General features: G+C 52.9%; 1 protein-coding gene across 1 annotated transcript; it reads right to left on the reverse strand.

Annotated features, from left to right (window-relative positions):
- Positions 1 to 2,997: 2,997 nt before the first annotated feature.
- On the reverse strand, positions 2,998 to 21,708 carry LOC120392359 (tripartite motif-containing protein 15-like). Its single transcript, XM_039517077.1, has 8 exons — positions 21,695 to 21,708; positions 20,874 to 21,423; positions 18,891 to 18,986; positions 13,655 to 13,885; positions 12,336 to 12,358; positions 9,198 to 9,313; positions 5,771 to 5,803; positions 2,998 to 3,758 (listed from the first exon to the last, which is right to left on the reverse strand). The coding sequence occupies exons 1-8, from the start codon at positions 21,706 to 21,708 to the stop codon at positions 3,241 to 3,243; spliced, it is 1,581 nt and encodes a 526-aa protein (XP_039373011.1). The 3' UTR covers positions 2,998 to 3,240.
- Positions 21,709 to 23,032: the final 1,324 nt, after the last annotated feature.

Raw genomic sequence — 23,032 nt, forward strand, 5'->3', positions numbered from 1 at the left:
GGGGTGGAAGCTGTTGAAATCATGGTGGAATTCTTCCAGGGTTTCCTTCCCATGGGTCCAGATGATGAAGATGTCATTGATGTAGCGTAGGTAGAGAAGGGGCGTGAGTGGACGACAGCTGAGGAAGTGTTGTTCCAGGTCAGCCATAAAAATGTTGGTGTATTGTGATGCCATGCGGGTGCCCATAGCGGTGCCACTGATCTGGAGGTTTATATTGTCACCAAATTTGAAATAATTGTGTGTGAGGATAAAGTCAGAGCTCAGCAACCAGACGCGCTGTGGCATCATCAGGGATCCAGACTAACACGGCTACCCCTCTGATACTAGAAATAGTCACACACTCCTCACAAATATCATGAATATTGTCTGATACTGGAAAGGAGAGTAAAAGCCATTCGCTCAGGCTTACACAATTTCTCTGGGCTGTCGGCTCTTACTTTGATGAATACTGCACACGGAGAACAGTAAAAAATAAGGAATCAAGCGGCACAGACAGCAAACCAACCCACAAACAAACACGTGACAACACTGAAAATACGAAGGGAAGTAGAACATGAAGTGGTTGGTGATGGGTATTTTAAATGAGGGACTAGGACCCAGGCTGTGCAAGTGCAACAGAGCCCTAGAGACCGACCAACTGACCCAAAAACTCAGAGTAGAAGCCCTGGAGCACATTGACACTGGGCTTCAGAGTTTGCAGACAGATCCCTGCTTCAAAGAGCTTGCAGATAAGGTCTTCCTGCTCCCAAACACCTAAGCACCACACCTAGTGCTTGCTACGTACGAGTCAATGGGAGCCCTCGGAAGAGCTGGAACTACACCAGATCGCAAAGATGTGGCCGTAATGGTTTCCAATACCTCTCCCCAAACAAATTCTAAAACTTCGTGGCCATCACCTGTCTGGAACCCAACTCTAATTGAAAGGCCGAACAAATAAACAGCACCCGCGGTAAAATTCCTCCTGTTTTAACAATTTCCCATGTATTCATTAGTAACATGGGAATTTTTTTTTTTAAATCACAAGGATCACAGTTTTCAGCTGTCTACAAACCTCCACAAGATTTCTGTTGTTCAAAGACTCCTTTTCTCTCTTACTTAAGCCTGGAACACGTCCTGTGGAAACCTGGTTTGAGATGTAACCGTGCCAATGTCAGGAGCAAGGCCTCGCCACGTGCTTCCGCTCCAGGATTCATTCACCAAAGCCCCGATCCCGCAAAGGCCAATGCACAGAAGCCCTCCACAGAAGAGCTGTTGGCGGGATCAGGATCTAGGACAGAGTCAATAGCGTGAAAGCAGCTTCTTAAAGTGACACCAAGCAAAATACGATCACAGATTTCTGTTAACCGTGGCTTGCTGAGCTTTATCCATCAGATCACTACCACGTAGCCACCACCACCCCCGCCCATACCCCAAAACGCCAGCAACTCGCCAGAAGTCTTGGCATCCCCTGCAAAGCCTGCTCCCCACCACTCCCCACAGCCTGCTCTCATCCAGCCTAGCCTGGGGCTGGGACACCCCGAACTGGGACACAGCCTGCAGGGCTTCACTAATTAGGTGTGAGGCCCTGAATTCCCTCTTCGTCCCGCCCATCTCCCCCCAGTATCATGTTCTACTGCAGGGGTCTCAAGTTCCCGGCCTGCAAGCCTCCCCAATGTGGCCCGTGGGGCGCCAGCAGTTTTGGGGCCGGGTCTCTCGCCTGGCCCCACCTGCTGCCCCCGGGCGCTGCCCCGCACAGGGTCTGCCGGCTCCGGGGCGGGGCTGGGCCTCCGTGTGCTGCCCCCACCCCGAGCGACCCTGCGGCCAATGGGAAGCTGCAGGGCTGTGCCTGGGGGCAGCAGCGCGCGGAAGCCCCCGGACCCGCTCCGCCTTGGAGCGCCAGGTAAGCGCCGCACCCCCCGGCCCCCTCCCAGAGCCTGCACCCCCACCCCCTCCCAACCCCCTCCGGCCCCCTCCCAGAGCCTGCACCCCACCCCTCCCACCCCAACCCCTCCTATAGCCTGCACCGCCACCGCCTCCTGCCCCCCCACCCCCTCCCAGACCCGGCACCCCCCCCCCACCTACCCCCTCCCAGAGCCTGCACCCCCACCCCTCCCAACCCCCCTCCGGCCCCCTCCCAGAGCCTGCACCCCACCCCTCCTGCCCTCAATCTCCCTCCGAGAGCCTGCACCCCACCCCTCCCACCCCAACCCCCTCCTATAGCTTGCACTCCCACTCCCCGACCCCCTCCCAGAGCCTGCACCCCCACCCCACATACCCCCTCCCAGAGCCTGCACTCCCAACCCCTCCTGCCCCCAAATTCCCTCCCAGAGCCTGCACCCCCACCCCGTGTCTGATCCTCCCTTGTGTCTGTGTCAGGAACCACAGCTCTCAGAGGGGTTCAGAGCGGTCGCCGTGTTAGTGTGTCCCAGGAAAAACAGCGCGGAGTCCTTGTGGCACCTTAGAGACCAACACGTTTATTGGGCAGAAGCTTTCGTGGGCTAAACCCCCTTCATCGGCTGCAGGGAGTGGAACATACAGGGGGGAGGTATAAACACACGGCACGTGAACAGAGGGGAGCTGCCGGACCGAGTGGGGGCTCAGTGCTAACGAGCCAATTCAATTAAGGTGGAAGTGGCCTGTTCTCAACAGTCGGTGAGACTCAAACGCTGCCCCCGGGCGCTTAGGAGCTCGTCAGTCCGAACCCGCCACCCAGTGTCCTGCTAACGCAGCTGGAAGAGCCGCTGGAGGGGAGCAGAGGACTCCAGTCCTGGGCTCTGATTGGGGGAACCCTGGGGGGCCCGACGGGTCCCCAGCCTCTGTGCGCCCCAAGCCAAGGGGCAGGACGTTGTCTGTGCAGCTGGGTCCTCCCTGCCCAGCTCTGCTTCCCCTGCGACACCTGCCCCTGATCTCCTGGGAACCTCCCCCGCCTGGCGCCTGGTTTGCTGTCTGGTCTGTCCCCTCCAGCCCCCTCTCCTGCTGGGACCCCCCCCACCCGCTCTCCCCTTCCCCCCAGCCCCTTCAGCCAGCCCCTCCCCCAGTTGAGGCGTCTCTTCTGGCCCTTGGCAGGGTCCTTCCCACAGGGGGCTCCCTCCTTCCTTGGTGGGACCCCCCACCCCCACTGCACACAGAGTTGGCCTCCCAGGAGCATAGAGTCCGATCCTAGAGCACCACACACAGACCTCCACAGCCATAGAGCTGCGGGTAGAGCGTCACCCCCCTTCAGCCGAGTCCACCAGGGTCATAGAGATCGGGGGGTGGGGGCTAGAGGAGCCGCACACGAGCCCTAACCCGGAAGAACGGGCGGATTCTCTCCCCGGCGAAAGAGGCCGGCGGGAAAGTGACGATCGGGTCCCCGGTACCAGCATCGAAAAACGCCACCTGCCCCTGTTCATAGTCCAGATACACCCGGATCCTGCAGGGCGCCCGGCTCGGGGACAAGGGGATGATCTGCCCAGGGGACGTGAGAGCCTGGTACCGATCCTCCCAGCACTCCACAGCCCAGACCCCCTGCTCAGGGCTAAGGCTGATCCATCCCTTCCTGCTCACAGACTCTCTGGCCACCCCCACAACACAGACTCCCATCTCCTCCACCTCCACCTTCACCTCCCAGTAGTGTCGGCCCGAGGTGAATCCCTCACAGCCCAGCACACAGGGCGCAGTGTCAAATCTCTCAGGGTTGTCGGGCAGAGCCTGCTGTGTGTGTCCGTATCTCACACGTTTCCGATCCGCAGACACGATGAGTTGGGGATGGGCCGTGTCTGGATCCAGAGTCACATTCGCTGCAGAGAGAGAATCAGAGCGTGAGGGGCAGAGCTCAGCCCTGGGGCAGGGTCTGATCGTGTCACTGACAGAACCTGCCCCAGCTGGGGAGTGAACCAGGCAACCTGCCCCCTCCCGGATTTACCCAGCTCTGCATGGGGAGCAGCGCTGAGATCTCAGCCATGGGCCGGGGGGATTCACACCCTGACAGAGCCAGTTCAGGGACAGAGCGAAAGGATCAGCTCGGCTGAGCCAGGCCCCAGACCCAGAGTCGGAGTCTCAGTGATTCCATCCTTGTGCTGGGGGGGGAAGACGAGGGGGGTCAGAGGGAGCTGGTTTAAGCCACCTTTGTCCTTCCTTCAGTCTGCCTGGCCCCTCGCTCCAGGGGCCTCAGGGCTGCGAAGCAGAGAGCAGCCAGAGTGTGATGCCTCCTGTCTGCCCCCAGCAGAGCCGCCCCTGGGGAGGGCGAATCGGGGCGACCGCGCCGGGCCCTGCGCTTTGGGGGCCCCGCGGGCTGGTGCGATTGGCTGGCGCGGTCGGTCCCAGAAGAGATGAATCCGTCACTTCCTTCCCGCACCCCCCTAGGGCCGGCCCTGGCCCCCAGCATGGCCCCAACCCACTGCTACAATAACGGCTGGGGGCAGAGTTGCTGTGGAGCCCCTGTGCCAACTTCACACGGACGGGGGGGGGGCTCCCTTGCACCGGAGCTATTTTCTGGGGACTGTTTCCAGGCACATCAAGGCCCCTTTGCTCTGACAGAGCAGCACGAAAGGGCCTGACAGTCAGGCCCTGGAACCTTTCCCCACCTGCCCCCACCTCTCCCCACAGACGTGATCAGAGACCCTGGCAGCACAGGAGGCTCCCAGCAGATCACAGGGAATCCAGCGTCCCCCGTCCAATGATGCAACTCGTCACATCCCGTCTCCTTGCAGAGCCCCCTCCCGCCTAGCGAGCAGCCAGCTGAGCACTAGAAACCTGCTTTCATAGAGACCCCACCGGCCCCCGTGACTGTGTGTAGCTGTGGGTGGGTGAGGACACCGCACACTCACTGAACAGCTGCTCGGCTTGTGCTGGTCTATAGGGGACTTTCCAAACCCCGCACTGCTGGCCCCACGGCTACGCAATGGCTAGTACAGTATTGCCGACGTCAAGGGATCAAATCTCACCAGACTGGCCCAACAATCAGGACATTTTAAAGGATTCTGTTGTGGGTTTTAGCTCAGTCTCTTGGTGTTTAAACCCCCATGGCCCCTCCCCAGGGCTGCGCATGTGACAGTCAGTGCTGCCCACTCTCCCGCCTGTCCTGGAGAAGGGGATTTTGGCTCCTGCTGCAGGAGCTCTCACCCCCCATCTGCCCATCTCCTGCCCAGCAATTAATCCTGTCCCCAGCCCCCATCAGCTCTGTCCCCATCCAACCCCCTCAATTCAGTCCCCCAGCCCCCGTCATCACCGGCCATCAGTTCAGCACCCCTACCCCACCGCCCTCAGTTCACCCTCCCAGCACTCACCCTCTCTGCTCAGAACCCACCAGCAATACACCCCTCCAGCCCATCAGCCCCCCGCTCACTTCAGCCCCCCTGCAGACCCCAGGCCATAATAAAGCCTCCCCCAGCCCCACCTCTGCTCCTCCTGGGGTTCTTCACCCTCCCTAGGCCTGGGGGCTACAGTGGGGGCCCCCTCCCACTTCCCAGGCTGGCAGGGGAGCAGCCGCACTGGAGTGGTGACAGCGGGAGTCCCAGCCACGCCCAGGGCAGCTGACAGGATTTCTAAGTAAAATTCAGCCTCATTTTTAGAACTCTCAAATGTCGGGATTTTTTATGAGCTACAGCTGAGAGTTCTATCGCGAGATCATGAGTGAGGCTTAATTCTAAATTCTAAGAGAGAAAAGAATCGACTTTTCTGTTTTTAGGAAAGATCTGGGCAGCCACCAGGAATATGTTGCTCAGAAACAAAACCTGAACTATGGTGCTGCCAAGGAGCCACCATAATTCATAGGAAAGTTTTCACTCCCTCTTTGATCCCAGAAATTTACCTTTGTCCAACCGCTGTCTAGACGACAGTGAGTCTAGAGGAAGAAATGGGTGAAAGATGACATGTCAGGTGGTTGTGTTTAGGGATATATTCACATTGTTAATGTTCTAACACAAAAGGAAAATGAAAAGAAAACAAACTTTATGAAGTTCTAGTGAAGGAGGTTAAGTGCAATTCAGACCAGTACAAACCATTCCACATGTCACTAAAAATAACCCCAAACATTAAAAACTACGGACATGACCTAAGGTTACATGACAGACCCAGAGATGTTTTACCAGCAATTACACCCCTGTGGCTGGCCCATGGCAGCTGACTTGGGCTCGCAGGGCTGGGGCAATGGGGCTGTTTCATTGCGGGGTAGATGCTGGGGCTTGGGCAGAGGCCTGGGCTGTGGGACCCTGTGACGGGAGAGGGTCGCAGAGCCCAGGCTCCAGCCCGAGCCCGAACCTCGTGAGCCGGAGTCAGCGGACACGGGCCAGTCACAGGTGTTTAATTCCTCTGAAACCAACACATCATTCACAGACAGACCAATACACAGAAACTTTGTCACTGATTAGCATTCGATCAACTTTAAATCTGCCCCTGAACCATTAGTACTTAGTAAAACTGGGGGTCTCATTCTCTCCAGCTCAGGAGGATTAAAGGTGGAGAATCTCTAAAGCAGGGGTGGGGAACCTACGGCTCGTGGGCCAGATCCGGCCTATTGCTAAATTTCATCCGGCCCGCAATGCCCCCCCCCCGCAGAGTTGGAGCCGCGAGTACCGAAGCCCTAAGTCTCTGCACAGAGCCATGGGAACTAGGAGTGCGGCGGGTTCTACAACACCCCCCAGGTTTTGTGCGGGGTCCCAGCCGTGGCCCCACGCCCAGGGTCCCAGCTGGCTGCTGGACCCCTGCCCAGGGCTCTGCCCCTGGCACCGCACGCGGGGTCCCGTCAGCTGGCCCTGCACCAGGGACTCTGCTCCCGCCCCCAGCTGTGGTCCCAGCCTCAGCCCCCTTACCCCTGTCGGCATCTCGCCCCCCCCCCTCGGAGCCCCGGCCCAGTCTTGGCCCCAGCTCTGGGGAGAGGGGGCACAGACAGGGGTAAGGGGGGTGCCAGTAAAAAGTTTGGGGATCACTGGCTTTCAGCACCTCTACTGTCAAAATTGTTCCAGCGCCACTATCTCCACACCCACCACGGGGCTGGACCGTGAGCACCAGCTTGACCTGCTGTGGGGGGAAGCCCAGAGCCTTCATGTCCCCCGCCCTCCCACAGGTGAGTGGCCCGTGATTGATTTTTTTCTGTGGCTCAATGGCCTGTGATGGAAAATAGCCCTGCTCTGAAGCAAGAGAGGGACTGTGGTGACACCGGAGGCCTTGCAGACAGAAAATCCAAACAAACACACTCCAGAAACAGTGAATTCAGCAGGAAGCTCAAGCTCAGGTTAATGTTCACAGCTGCTAGGAAAGGAACCCCCAGGCAGAGGTGACAGTAAGCGGGTACGGGCCGGTACGGAGGACCAGTAAGAAAAAGTGCAGTAGCTACCGGCAAGAAAATGGAGCATTCTCTCCCTCTCTGACTCCACCTCCAGCTCCAGCAAAATTGAGGGTCCAGGAGCCCGGCTCCACGAATGTTTGGGGCCGGGTCTCCCCCCTGCTGCCCCCCTGCACCTCTCCTGAGTGTGCCCCGGCCCCCCTTTGCTGCCCCCATGCACCTCCCTGGGTCCCGGAGCAGAGCGTTTGTCTCTCCCCGTCCCCTGCCGCTCCATGCTGCCTGCCTGCATTAACTGCCGCCACAGGGTCCTAGTCCCCCCTCCACTACTGCCAGGGCAGGCTGCCTTCCCCCTCGGACCCTTTCATTTTCCAGTGGGACCCTCCACCGGTACAGCCGCCCCCCTGCCCACAGTCACTGCTCTTGCCCCACGCTGGGCAAGGGGCAGCCCCAGTGAGGCTACAGTGAGGGGCAGCAGCAGGGGAGGAGGCGCACATGTGATGGCAGATTCCCCACACACACACACACCACAGGGGAGACGAGGGGGATTCCTGGACCTGAGAGGGGCCCTAGGAGCATGTGCAGTGACGGGTGGGGGGAGTGAGTGTGCTGCCGGGGTGGGGGAGAAGGGGGTCCCTACCCCAGAGCTCGCTGCTGCCAGCAGGGAGAGGGCTGGGGGGAATCCGTCTCTCTGGCTCCAGTCCCAGGGGAGCCTGTCTGCACCCCAAACTCATCCCCAGCCCGGACCCACCCCAGAGCCCACACCCCCAGCCAGAGCCCTCATCCCCGCTGCACCCCAACCCTCTCTCCTAGCCCTGAGCCTCTCCAACACCCCAAACCCCTCATCTCCAGCCCCAGCCAGAGCCCTCATCCCCCTGCACCCTAACCCTCTGCCTCAGCCCTGAGTCCCCTCCCACACCCCAAACCCCTCATCCCCAGCCACATCCCAAATCCACCCCAGCCTCACCCCACAGCCCTCACCCCTGCACCCCCTCCCTCCACACCCCCTCTTATCTCCAAGCTCCCTCCCAGAGCCTACACCCTGCACCCCAGTCCCCTACCCCAGCCCAGGGCCTGCACCCCAGACCTCCTCCCCCACCCAAACTCCCTCCCAGAGTCTTGGGCAGGTGGGGGGTGGAGTTTAGGGGGGCAGAGTTTGGGCAGGGGCAGGTTCTGGGCACCACCAAAATTTCTACAAACCTGCCACCCCTGCCAGCAAGAGCCGATGCGCCATACTGGGGTGGAGCGGCTTCCTGAGGCAGCAATTTAAAGGGCTGGAGCCCAGGACCCTTTAAACTGCTGCCAGAGCCCCACTGCCGGAGCCCTGGGGTAGCGGCGGCAGGGCTCTGGTGGCTATTGAAAGGGTTTGGGGCTCCCGCTGCCTCTACCACTCTGGGCCCTTTAAATAGCCCCCGGAGGCCTGCTGCCGCTACCCCAGGGCTCCAGCAGCAGGGCTCCGGAGACGATTTAAAGGGCCCTGGAGGGTAGCGGCAGCCGGAGCCCCTGGCCCTTTAAATCCCCCCATTTAAATTGCTCCTGAACCCCAGGGCTCCCAGCCACCTCTGCAGCTGGGAGCTGAGGGGGTGATTTAAAGACTGTTATCAGGCTCCCAGCTGCTGCTACCACAGCCCTAGCCCCGGGCCCTTTAAATACTGATTTAAAGGGCCTGGGGATTTAAAGGCTCCGCCGCTTCTGGTGGAGGCCACGCCCCTCCTCAGGATTCCAGAGTACCAGCAAGTCCTTTAAGTTACTTTCACCCCTACCCCCAGGGAGTCCGAATGCAGGCCCCTACCCCAGTGTGTGTGGGCCGTACTGAGAGCTGGGTAGGGAATTCATAGCTTCCAAATGATTAGTTGACGATCTCCACCCACAATCATTGTCCCGAAGAGATTTCCCCAGCTCTGTCTGTTATCAGTGTAACATAGGTGAGAAAATTCCCCAGGTGACTGGTTATTACCTTTGAATTTCTTCACTATGGTCTCCAGAGATACATTTGCTTGAGAAGATTCCCCGATTCTCCATTTCAGTTCAGAAGAAAAGGCCCCTGGGTTCTGAAACTTCTCCCTCTCGCACCTGAAGAACAACCCAGTGTTACTTGCTGTGCAGTTCGGTCATGTTTGTGTTTTACTAACATGTATTTTACTCTAGTGAATGGCTGTAGCTCAGCAGACCCTGGAGGTTAAATTCTCTGTTGCCCCAGGAATAGGGCTGTAGTGAGGCGGCCTGGCTCCCGGCCGCACCTGAGAGGGAGGAGCCAGAACAGCGACCTCAGTGGGCGGAGCCACCACCACCTGTCCCCGCCCCCCCGGAAGTCAAGGGGTGGAACAGGAAGTATAAAGGCCCGGCCCCAGCACTCTGTTGCAGCCCAGCGGCCGGAGAGGACAGACGCCACGGACCGAGCTCCTGCTGGACCGAGCCTTCCCCGAGCCCGGTACCCTGAGGTGGACGGACCGAGCCTTCCCCGAGGCCGGTACCCCAAGGAGCTGGCCAAACGTCTCCCCGACCCGAGTCCAGAGGAGCAGCCCGACCTAGCCAGCCCTCAACACGCCGAGGAGCCCACGGTGTGGGCCTCTGCCCCGGACCCTAGTGACGAGCAGGTACCCATGGAGGGGGAGATGGAAAGTGGCCCGGGGGTAGCTGACCCCAGTCTGGCTACACCAGACTGTGAGCCGATGTCAGTGTGTTGCGGTCAGGACCCCACTGACCAGCGGCAGTGATAGCCGCTGTTAGGGCCCCGGGCTGGGACACAGTGGAGTGGGTGGGCCTGTGTCCCCCCTGCCACCCCCACTCATGGGTGGCAGTCTCCCCCTCACACCAGCGCTCAGGCATAGAAGCCTGCACTTGCCTGTGGCTTGCTCAGCTCCTGCTGCAAGGATCTGAGCCCCTTGAACTGCTGTTTTGCTGCCCCGCCCTGACTGAGGGCCTGGGCTTAATTTACTGACTCTGTGTGCTCAGCCCCTGCCTGAGGGTCTGAGCCTAGACCTGCTGTCTTGCTGCCCCGCCCTGACTGAGGGCTTGGGCCTCATTGACGGTTTGCTGTTGCTCAGCCCCAGCCCGAGGGTCTGAGCCCTTGGACCTACGGAGACTCATTTACTTATTTCGGCCTGGTAGTGAGGCGGCCTGGCTCCCGGCCGCACCTGAGAGAGCCGAGCCCCCACACCGGACTGTTACACGTGGTGCCTTCTCTGAGGAGCCTCGCCCAGGATGTGGGCGCGAGCTCTAGACGCCGGTGAGAAGGGGGCCGCGGGAGAGAGAACTCCCACCAGAGAGATGGAGCTGTCCCAGCTCCTGGCCCTCATGACGGAGGGCCAGGAGCAGCAACAGGCGGCCCACTCGCGACAGCAACAGGAGCAGCAGGCCGCCCACCAACAACAGCAGCAGCTCGCCGAGCAGCTCGGATCCCAGCAACGACAGCTCATGCAAGACCTGGTTACCCAGCACCAGGACTTTCAGCGGCAATGTGTCCAGCAGCTCGCGGCGGCACTGACTCCTAATTTAGTCAAATTCACACAGGAATAACTGGGTGAAATTTAAGGACCTGTGATACAGAGGCACCGACTTTTTTGTGGCTTTTACATGTTTGCACTGTGCAAGGTTTTTTTGTTTTGTTTTTTGACTGTTTAAAATAAAAAAAATGAAAACACAATTTGACCAGCAAAGTGATGCAGAACATAACCATAGACAGAGCCGAGGGGGGAGGGGGCTGAAGAGGGGAGGGGGGGCAGATACGGGGGGGGACACAGGAATGTAGGAGGAGGTGAAGGGGACGAGGGCACTGAAGGGAGAATGAGGCAATGTAGGGAAATGAGGGGAAATTTGTGGGGTGGATGGGAACAGGGAAACCGAGGGGGGGGGGCACCATGAAGGCAAGGGGGGATGAGGGGAGTCGAGAGCAAGAGCAGACTGGCCGGGGAAGGGAGAGAGACAGAGCAGGAACCGAGGAGAATGAGAGCAAGAGATACAAGGGCAGCTCCCCCACCCCATGGGGCAGGAGGGGGAGGGGCTGCCCCACCAGCAGCCAGAGGGGAATTCTTTTACCACAAACAGTCAATGAAGCTTTGGGGATAGGTGGAGGCTTCCACCTAGGGGCTCAGAAGCTACAAGACAAATATCCAGCGCGTGCAGACGCACACACACACAGCTCCCAATTTATTATTTTCAGACACACATGATTTGGGGGTCTGTCTCCTGCGTGTTTGGGGCTGCACGGCCCAGGCTGGCTCCCCCCGCCCCGCACACACCCGGAACTGGCGGCAGCTTTCCTGGGCCCAGGGCAGGGAATCGCAGCCAGCTCTGCCGGGAGGAGCCTGGGGCCAAACCCTCCCCCTGCAGCCTGGGGGTGCCGGGGGGGGGGGGGAGGTGGGTCTCTCTCACCTTCCCTCAGAGCAGGGCCCCCCTGGGGCAGGGCTGGGGCTGGCCGGGAAGTGGCCCTGGTCGGGCTGGGGGCTCTGCCCTGGGAGAGGCTCCTGGGGAGCGGCGGGAAGGGCCCTGCTGGAGATTCCCCTCTCCCGGCTGCAGCCAGGGCTCCGGGCTTCCAGCACCAGCCGCCCCCCGGGGCTCGGGGATCTCGCCAGGAGCCTGGGAGCCAGAGTCACCGCAGCGGCTGCGAGTCACTTCCTGCTGCTGGGCCAGAGCCCAGCTCCTCCCATCCAGCTCCTCCTGGATCCTAGCGATACAGCGGTACAATGCCGCCCCTGGAAATGTGCCACCCCAAGCAGGTGCTTGCATTGCTGGTGCCTAGAGCCGGTCCTGATCAGATGGCACCAACTTTCCATCCCTCCCAACCTAAGTGGAGTTTGGAGTCTGTGACCTAGAAATGAAAAACTCATTCTCCATCCCCGATCTCCTGAGGTCTCCGTTCCACCAGCCACACTACAAATAACATCCCTGTCTGTGGGTCAATCACTCTTTTCTCAGGCTGCTCTATTCTGGAGTCTGGTCACAATGAGAACAGCCCCGAGATTAGATGTAACGGCGGGAGATTGGGAACCAGCCCCACACTCTGCACTGCTGGGCCGTGGGGAGCCAGGCCTCATGTCCAAAATCCCTTCCCTGCCCTGGGAAGTGAAAGGGAGAGTGAGAAGGAGCCACCTACCTGCTCACGGTGCCTTTGATGTCCTAGAGGGGAGAGAGAAAAGGAAATTCAGTCCCAGCTCTCACACTAAGGATCCCTCCTGCTCTGGAGGGGACTCACTTGGTCTTTACAGTTTGAGGTTCAAAGTGAAATTATTTGTTATTTATTAACATAAACAAAAACTTTGAATGTGCTGCTCTTGCTCCTTTGGAAAAGTGCTGTAAGTTCAGGATCTTGGCCCAGGAAGTTTATACATGGAGACACACTAGCTCTTTGTGTAACAGCATCTGAATAACCACCCGGCACATGGAATCAGAGGGCTCAGTCTTGTGATGAATGAGGTTTAATATCACTCTGGATCCATATCAATGTCTGATCACTTTTTGAGTTTTGCTAAATGCTTGGTCTCAATGACATCCAGTGGCAATGAGTTCCACAGTCTAACTACGTGATGTATGAAAAAGTGTTAGTTGGATCAGTTTTGAATTTGTCACCTTCTAATTTTATTGAGTATCAGAGGGGGAGCCGTGTTAGTCTGGATCTGTAAAAGCAGCAAAGAGTCAAGAATTGTTTAGTTTGGAAAAGAGAAGACTGAGAGGGGACATGAGAGCAGTTTTCAGGGATCTAAAAGGTTGTGATAAGGAGGAGGGAGAAAACTTGTTCACCTTCCCCTCTAAGGATAGAACAAGAAGCAATGGGCTTAAACTGCAGCCAGGGAGGTTTAGGTTGGACATTAGGAAATAGTTCCTAAGTGACAGGGTGGTTAAACACTGGAATAAATTGTCTAGGGAGGTTGTGGAATCTCCATCTCTGGAGATATTTAAGAGCAGGTTAGAGAAATGTCTCTCTGGGATGGGCTAGATAGTGTTTGGTCCTGCCATGAGGGCAGGGGACTGGACTCGATGACCTCTCGAGGTCCCTTCCAGTCCTAGAGTCTATGAGTCCTGTGGCACCTTACAGACTAACAGACGTATTGGAGCATGAGCGTGTTAGTCTATGAGGTGCCACAGGACACTTTGCTGCTAATTTTATTGAATGTCCCTTGTTCATGCATTATGAGACAGTCAGAACAGAATTTGGAGTTGGCCATTTTTGGAGGAGTCTTCTCCCAGTAGAATTCAAAAGAAGAATTTATTTTCATTTAGACTCGATCCAATCCCCACTGTACTCAGGAAGTACATTTCCATTGACTTTACTGGACATTTCATTAAGCCCTTAAGGAAAATTGTATTTTAGCAATACTGTGTGCTCTGACCTTTCACTCCTACTCTCCAAAAGTGAAGGGTTAGGAGACTTTCTGCCCTGTGAAAGGTTCTGGGGTGTTTCTAACACCGTCTCACCTGCAGGAATTCACTCGCTGGCTGCTGGCACTTCTGCTCCATCTCACTGATCAGGGAACTGAAAGAGGAGAGTTCCTCAGATAGTTTGGCAACATACTCAGCCCTCCCCTTTTCAATTTCCTTAATCAGCTCTTCCAACGGGGCCAGCAGGAGTCGCTCTTGTTCCTCCAGAAACTGGCGCAGTTGCTGAAATTCAGCCACAATCTTCTGCCTCTCAGTTTCCAGCTGTTTCTGAAATGAAGAGATACAAACAGAGAAAGCTCAGGTCAAGGACAGGAACATGGAGTGAGTTATGGGACATTTTATAAAGCCTCATGTCTGCACACGTGGCAGCATGTCATTGCAACCCCGTAGAATTTAACTCCTGATATTTTATGGAGAACAAACTCTGTGCTCAGTAGACAGATGATTTTCCAGTGGATTTTCAAAAACCCTAACTGGTGGTTAGAATAGGAACGTGTCTTGCATTATTAGAATATTCAGTTATCAGTGGTGTCCAGAAAACCAGACCCTTCAAATAACAGGAAGGACAGCAAGTGCAGGATCCAGAACGGGACAGGCCAGAATTACTTCTGGGGAACAAACAGTAGAACCCAAACTCAGAAGTGCTAGACTTGAACTGGGGAACAGAGGCTCCCCACAAAATACACCTAGATGAATAGGGCCGTGTTTCTAAAACAGGATTTAAAATCAGAGCCCCAACAATTGCTCTGACGAGTTTTGAATGCACAGTTTAGGGTACAAACATTTGGTCACATCATAAATCTCCAATTTTAACCCACACAGGGATTCTGAGCACAAACTGGGTGGCTGGCAAGACACCTGTGTCATAAACAGATAGTTAAGGGTTAAGGTCTCTTTTACCTGTAAAGGGTTAACAAGCAGTAACCTGATGAACACCTGACCAGAGGACCAATCAAGGGACAAGATAATTTCAAATCTCTGTGGAGGGAAGTCTTTGTGTGTGTTCTTTGTTGGGGTCTTTGTTCTCTGTTTGGATCTAAGAGAGACCAGACGTATTTCCAAGCCCTCCAAGTTTGCCTGAAGTATTTTCTACTATTCAGCATAGTAAGTATTAGAAAGGCGGATTAGTCTTATAATTTAATTTCTGCATTTGCAGTTGTGTGTTTGCTGGATAAATTCTTTATTTCTGTTTGCTGTTACTTTGATTACTCTGAGAAAGGAGGGGGGGGAGTCTCTCCAGTTTTTATAAGTTAGACCCTATAACTTTGTCCTTCCTGGTGTTACAGAGATAGTGTACTTTTTTTTCTTTTTAATAAAATCCTTTTCTTTTTAGAATCTGATTGATTTCTTCCCTTGTTTGGATTTTTCAGGGGAAGGGGAGAGGGATAGGGAATCCCTCTGTTTGATTCAAGGAATTTGAATCCAGGTATCTCTCCCCAGGACTAGGAGAAGGGAGGGGGAAGAAGGTGGGGGGAATGGTTTGTCCGGTTACATCTTCCCTATGCTGCTTTGGTGGAAAGTTACAGCAGCGTGGTTACAAGAATAGAGGATGTCCGGTTGCATCTTCCCTATGCTGCTTTGGTGGAAAGTTACAGCAGCGTGGTTACAAGAATAGAGGGATGAGATAAAGTTGTTATGAGAAAGTAGGGGAATGCCAGGTGGCCTAGCTGAGATTGTTTTCAAGGTCCTAGGTGGATTCCGGCGAAGTGGGTCCGGCCTTGGCTGCGTCCTCGGGCGCGACAGCAGGCAGAACCCTCCTGGCCCCTTGGGCCATTTGCGTTACCTGGAGGAGGGATGTGATAGGTAAGAGTAGGGCACTGCGGAAGATATTGTTACGGCTTAGTTAGATAGCTGGTGTTTTATTTGCCTTTTTGCTTTGGCTTGTGTGAATGTAGTATTGATATTGTGAGTTGGGAATATTTTGCTATTGATTTTTTTTTGTTTTGATTTTGAGTTAAGGGGGGAGGTGTTGGGAATATTTTGCTAGCTCGGCAGATGGTAGTGTGGGAAGCTTGAGATGTTTAGGTTTTTAGGTTGGGTTAATTAGGTTGTGAGTTTTGTTATGAGAAGTTGGCCTTGGCTAACTTCTCTCTAGCAGGCAATAATAGGATAATAAATTAGAAAGCTGTCTAGGATGATGTTACCCTATGAAGTTACAGTTGTGCCTGTGTGTATTTTATTAACTAATTAGCAATTGCTTGATTGCTTGGCCTTAATTGTATATAAGAGCATGCTGGAGAGAAATAAATGACTTTGCTGCCAATCACACAGATTGTGGAGCTTTGTTCATATACGCCTGCGATGCAACAATGGTTTATTTCACTTTGTGTTGAGATTCAAGGAGTTTGGATCTGTGTTCTCCAGGGAAAGTTTGGGGGAACAGGGAGTGTGCCAGACACTAAAAACCTGGCTGGTAGCAGCTTTACCAGATCTAAAATAGAATTTTAGTTTAGAGGAGTTCATGCAGGTCCCCATCTTGTGAACGCTAAAGTTCAAAGTGGGGAATAAACCTATGACAACCTGTTTGCAGGTTCAGGGCACTTAGAAACGTGCGCATATGAACTGGACATAAGCCCACCAAGTCATACTCTTTCTGGAGCTCTCTAGCGCCTGGTACCCCAGGAGCAAGAAACTTACATCATATTTCGAACCCAGATCTTCTTCACGGCAACGTCCAGCAGCGCTAGCGCTAGGGCCTGTTCCAAAGCTCACCACAATCAACACGAGTCTTTCCAATGACTTCAGTGGGGTTTTGTGGAAGCCAGTAAATAATTAACAAGGATTTGAAGAGATCTTAATGGCTAGCTGTGACCCTAATGACGTGAGAAGCAAGATAATGTAAGACAGAGTGAACTGTGTGAAAGTTATTACGACCTTGCAATATGCAGTCTTGCTTTTTTTCTAGTAAGATAGCAGAAAAGCTTATGTATAAACAAAATGTCTAAATGTTGTGGTTATGATTATGTATTAGTTTTAGTTGATGTATTTACCACTTGGGTTGAAGCTTTTCCCTGCAGGAAAGCAGATGTCTTTGCTTAAAGATTTTGTACCACATTTTGGCATCCCTGTGAGTATCAACAGTGATCGTGGAACTCACTTTACTGGACAGATTGTAAAGGAGTTATGTGCAGTTTTGCAGATCCAACACAACCTTCACTGCCCTCATCATCCACAATCTGCTGGGACAGTGGAACGCCAGAACGGGATTTAAAAAAAATAAACTGGCCAAGATTTGTGCTGAAACACACTTAAAGTGGCCAGATGCCCTTCCTTTGGCACTGATGTGTATGAGAGCCATTCCCAATCGAAAGACTGGACTCAGCCCTCATGAAATTTTGACAGGACACCCAATGCGACTACCAGCTGCACCCCCACTAACCCCAGCTCAGATGGACATTCATTTGATGGATAACATGTTGCTTAAGTATTGTCAGGCACTAATGAAATGTGTTAAGTCTTTTTTTATACACAGGTGATGGAAGCACTACCGAAGGATCCCACTACCGAAGGATCCTGTGCAACCTTGCCACTCGTTAGAACCAGGAGCCTGGGTCTACATACAGATCCATCAACGAAAGACTGCCTTGGCTCCACGCTGGAACGGCCCTTTCCAAGTCCTGCTGACTACCGACACCGCTGTGAAGTGCCACAGACTGACTGCTTGGACCCAGGATTCTCACTGCACAAAGACCCCTCCACATCAGAAGAATTTTCCTACTGCTAATTCGCCTATTCCTTTTTCTAGTTTTACTGTGCTTTTGGACAGCAGGAAAAAGGACAAGTTTGGTCAGGTGTTAAGTGACCAGCCTTCTCCAGGGCAGCAGATTTCTATAGCGGCTGCCCGCACTATTCTGTTGTGGTTATTGTTCGAGGGCTTTCCGTTAACCCTCCCCTGGTTCGTCTCACGCAGACAGAAAGCAGGAGACCAAAAGTCCAAAGTGCAGGGGTTAGTTCCAAGCAAGCATCTCCAGAGCCTTTACCCCGAGTCCCCCTTCCCGGTTCCGACACCAGAGCCTGTACCCCGCGCCCCCCTGTGACGTTATTGACAGACTCTGTAACCATCTAGATCATTGTTGCAACCAAAGACCTGTAGTGGCTCCAGATCCTGTATAAAGGGGGTCAAACACAGTGTCTAAGACAAGGTTCTGGTTTGCTGGTTAGGATTATGCTGGCTGTATATGTGTATTGGTTTGTAGTTGAAGTTACGAATATTGGCTCTGTACTGTCTGTATTTCAAACTTATGCTGTGCTTCTGGGTGACACCCCAGACAACTTGGTGTCAGCTCTGTCTAGCCTGCTTGATGGCCCTTTAATGACCATCAGCTGTACAACTGACCCATTGAGGGAAGGCAGACACGCCTTGTGACTCAGCAAGGTCTGCAGGGACCTGCCTATGGACAGAACTCTGAGGTTTTTCCAGGCCATGTCATGGACACCTTGTCCTTGGAACAAAGAAAGCAGAGACCACATGGCAAGAGAGATTATAAAAAGCTGCTGCAGCTCCTCCATCTTGTCTTCAGTCCTGCTTCTTACCTCTGGAGGGACTTTGCTACAAAGGGAAGCTCTCACAAAGGACTGATGGCCCATCCCAGCGGGGGATGTTCCAGAGACTTGATTTGAATCTGCAGTTTATTCTATCACAGCTACAAGCCTGAACCTAGAACTTTGCCAGTACTGTATGTAACTGATTCCATTTAACCACTTCTAGCTCTCACCTACATATTTTTCCTTTTATGATTAAACCTTTAGATTCGAAAGGATTGGCAACAGCGTGATTTGTGGGTAAGATCTGATTTGTATATTGACCTGGGTCTGGGGCTTGGTCCTTTGGGATCGAGAGAACCTTTTCTCTTTTACTGGAGTATCGGTTTTCATAACCATTTGTCCCCATAACGAGTGGCACCGGTGGTGATACTGGGAAACTGGAGTATCTAAGGGAATGCATCCGACGAAGTGGGTATCACCTACGAAAGCTCATGCTCCAATATGTCTATTAATCTATAAGGTGCCACAGGACTCTTTGCCGCTTTTACAGATCCAGACTAACACGGCTCCCCTCTGATACTTGGATTATTAAAATTCTTTCCTTAATGCTCCATTTTCCTATTTACACTCAATTAAAGCAGAACAGTTTTTCTTTACAAGGAGAATAAATAAGCAATAATCTTTCATGGAAGGGAAGATGTTGCTCACTGTTCTTCTTCCGTTAGACTAAGCAGAGTATCAATAACGTCCCAGTGCACATTTGCCTCTGAGTAAGAACATCACCTACCAGTAATTCCTGGCTTGTATTTTCCCCACTCGATTTATACGACAGAATCTCGTCTCTCTCTTTTTTCAAACTCTCCAAATGTCTCTGAATTTGTTCCTAACAAAAGAAAAACTGGTTTAGGTTTGGCTGCTTTTGGAGGATTTTCCCCCATTTTATTTATATTGTCAAGAATATTAAATACATAATAAAATGGGCGAGTGCTCTAACCACATGACTATAAAGTCCTTCTCATGTTCACGGTCTCTCTCTCTCTCTCCTGCAAATGACTCTCTAAGTATTTATCCCCAGTGGGGCAGCTTCAGCAGGAGAGATGGAGGCAGCCCCACCTCAGCACATCCCATAGAGAGGTGGCAGGTCCCTGTTCAAATCCTGGCTCTTCACCAGCTGGAAGAGGGACTTGAACCTGTGATCTCCCATGTCCCCAGTGAGTGCTCTAAACACTGGGCTAAAAATGATGAGGGAAGTTTTCTGTGTGTGAACTCGCCTGAAGGCCCTAAGGCCACCTACCAGGCCAGGCCCCACACAGGAGTTAGGTGGCCTAAGGCTGATCTTCCCTGGGGCTCAGGTGGGAGACGGGCACCTAGCTGCCTTGAGCGAGGCAGCAGTGAGCAGGGCCAGAGGGAGTTTAGGCACCTCCAGGGCTCAGCAGGAGTTTTGTGAATTGCAGTGGAGGCTCCAACTGAGGTTTAGGCACCTAAGTAAATACTGTGAATCTAGGCCTCCCGGACAGGGAAACTGAGCTAAGGACGGGCTGGACGGAGGCTTCACTTCCTCAGTGCACAGGTGTTCACACTCCGCTCATGCTCACTGCGACTTTTCTGAGCAGTCTCCAAACCACATTGTCATGCAGGACATGTTTTGATATATCACCGGCCTTGGCATTTCTGAGTGGGCCTGAGAAATAATCTTCCCCCCTCCCCCTACGCATAACCAATTCCTGACCCCCCCACTAAGCACTGGGATTGCCGGAGAATGTCGGGGAGAGTCAGTGAGATGAGCCACTGGGACACAGTCCAAACAGATCTAACCCAGTGACACACAAACTGTGGGCATGCGGCATCTTCAATTCTTCCCAAAAAGTGCAGCTTGATCCTTGTACATGAATCACTGTGGTTACATCCGTTACATTTTCGAGACTCCCTGCTATAAAGGATATTTAACGTGGCTCGGGTTTTATTATGGAGAGGGAGCAAGGGGGGTGTTGCTGGCTGGGGAGGAAAAGACGGCAAGGAACGGACATAATTCTTCCCCAGTTCCCGAAGCCGGCGTGTTCTCCTCCCTGATCCTCCACCTCCTTCCCTCTGGAAAACAGGACCCTGGATCTTCATTTTGAAAATATGGGCGCCCTGCCCCTGCTGCTGCAGATTTCAAGCAATCTGCTGGAATGGGCCAGGCCCCCAGCCGATGTCCATCCTGTATGAGAAGCAAACCCTGCTGCCCCCACCCTGCAAGGAGTAAAAGGAAACTGTATGAGCTGGAACGGGGGGAGTTTCCTGTCCCTTCCCGCAGGGATTTTTCCCTGCACAGGGGATGCCCTCGCTCTAGGGCGCACAAGTCATATCCTGCTTTACACATCCTGGTGCTATTACAGCCGTACAGCCCTGCTAGCGTGGGTGTAGTTACACCTCTATAACGGTGTATCACCTATTCCTGTATGGAAAGGGGAACAGGCCTTCCTGGCATCAGGCACCTTTATACCAGCACAACTTGTATCCGCACTGCATGGGGGGGTTGCTGACATAACTCTTTCGTTTAAAAAAAAAATCCCCCCCCTCCCCAGCACAGATCAGTACCAAAACTATATACAGAGTAGGTCTTAAAAACGTGTCTCCTCAGCATCTTCCTGTATGAAATCCCTTGTTTCTCTCTCTTGTGATTGTAGGAAGCTCGTTTTATGACCTTGCTGGGTTTCTATTCTCAGATGGCTCTGGTCTGATTGTTCCAGCCTGTCTGGCCTGGGATGGGTCCCAAATGCAAAATTACCTGGTAATCCTGGGCCGCCTCCTCGACAGGAAGCACGGGGTGGTCTCTGTGGCTGCGGGACTCTCTGCACACCAGGCAGATCGGGGTTTGATCCACTTCGCAGAAAAGTTGCAAAAGCGCCTCATGTTTTTCACACGCTCTCTCCCGCCTTGGCGCTGGGAATTTTTTGGCTATTTCCACGACATTCCTCAGCTGCCGGTTGGGCTGGAACTCCCCTGCCCGGAAGGGGGCTCTGCACTGAGGGCAGCGATACCGGCGGGAGGTTTCGGACTCCTGGCAGTGCTGAGCGATGCAGGCTCGGCAGAAGTTGTGTCCACACTTGAGAATCACCGGGTCGTTAAAATAAGCCAGGCAAACGGAACAGATCACAGGCTCTTGTATCCCCCGTTTTGCGGCCATGGCACCTACGGGAAGAGAAAAATAAGTTTCACTTTCACTCAGCCACGTGTCTATTCCCGACTGAAGCTGGTCTCCGCCCTTCCTGCAGCCTGCAGCAGCCTCCTGCCTCCTTGCTGATCTGTTGTGAATGTGTTCGCTGGGCCCTGGGATCCTTCAGTTCTGGAAAGGAGAAAATATAAGGAGATAGGAGAGAGGTATATAAAATAATGACTATATTGAACTACATCTGTACAGATTAGACTTTAAACAAATATTTCCCCCTGCTGCCATAAACAGCATTAAGTAGATCAAGTCACTGAAGAGATAAAAGCATTTCTAAATAAAAGCCAATCATAAAATCCCTCATTCCATGCCCACAAAAACTTTGTAGAGGCCAACAGTATTGGCAGAATTATGCCTAAAACTACGCCATTATACGGTACTTTCCTTCAGCCATCTTAGTTAGAAATTATTTGTAAACATTTCAAAACAGGATCTGATGGGAATTAGAAATAGATCAGAGTTACAATGTTAGATTGGACCAGAACTTTGCCAAAGTTCTGGTGTTCTCAGTCTAATCAGATCCATTTCTAATAGTACAAATAATAATTGTAATAGCAGCAAAGAATCCTGTGGCACCTTATAGACTAACAGACGTTTTGCAGCATGAGCTTTCGTGGGTGAATACCCACTTCTTCGGATGCGAAAGCTCATGCTGCAAAACGTCTGTTAGTCTATAAGGTGCCACAGGATTCTTTGCTGCTTTTACAGAACCAGACTAACATGGCTACCCCTCTAATAATTGTAATGTTTAATTGTAATTGTATTATTACTGTATGTTGCAACATTTAAACATTTCCTGAGTTATCTAAACAATTAAATAAAAAATCCAGAACTATAGAGTGCCACATTAAATCAGCTTCTTAATTTATTTGAAACGTTCAACTACATTCAGTATTGCCATTAGTATGCATTCAAAAATCATGAATAAGCCACACAAAAAAAAGAGATTAAAAAATACATTTAATTTTTTTTATTTGCCTTCTGGTGACTGAGCCGTTAGATAACACTTGTGTCATGTTTTCAGCAGAGGTGGTTGAAACAGAATTTCTGTTCCATGGGAAGTTCTGACATTTCAGAATTTATTTTGATTCTGAATCAGAATAAGAAAAAATTGAAAATTCCCATTAAATGAACATGTTGAAAAAAAATTCATTTTGGGTCAACCAACACATTTCATTTTGATGAAATCAAAATGTTCCATTCTGCTTTTGACTTAAAAATAAGATAAAATTTAAAAATGAAAAGATGTTTTGAAACAAAACTGTGAACCAACCCACTCTGAAATGTCAGAAGGAACATTTCAACATTTTTACCTGAAACTCAAAAAAGGGTCACACAAAAAGTGGAAAGTAGGTCAAATTATGAAGGATGAATATAAAAAAACACCACAAGCAGCATGTAGGGATAAAATCAGGAAGGCTCCGGCACAAAAGATTCTGGCAGAGCAGAGGGAGTCAGTGGAGGGGGAACAGACTCTCGGGGACGTGGAGGGCAGGGGGTGACTCTGGCTCAGTCAGAGCCATTGGGCTGAGGGGGGCACAGGTTGGCACTCGGGGTGTCTGGACGGGGAAGGTTCTGGACTAGGATGAGCCATTTGGTGACTGGGCAATGGCCGGGGAGGGGTAGGAAGGTTCTAGCAGCGCTGGGGCAGTGGATGGGGCCGGGGGGTACGTGTGGGGATTGGCCTCAGGACTCGGAGGTGACGGAGTTTACACCAT

This window comes from Mauremys reevesii, unplaced genomic scaffold, assembly GCF_016161935.1.
Source record: "Mauremys reevesii isolate NIE-2019 unplaced genomic scaffold, ASM1616193v1 Contig1, whole genome shotgun sequence".
Classification (NCBI taxonomy): domain Eukaryota; kingdom Metazoa; phylum Chordata; order Testudines; family Geoemydidae; genus Mauremys; species Mauremys reevesii.

Bases quoted from the DNA above. Each gene is read 5' to 3' on its own strand.
- LOC120392359 (XM_039517077.1), bottom strand. The intron at 13,886-18,890 runs GTAGGTGATGTT...TCTTCATTTCAG, and splicing joins ATACAAGCCAGGAATTACTG to AAACAGCTGGAAACTGAGAG. The intron at 3,759-5,770 runs GTAAATTTCTGG...CTCTCTCTGCAG, and splicing joins TAGACAGCGGTTGGACAAAG to CGAATGTGACTCTGGATCCA.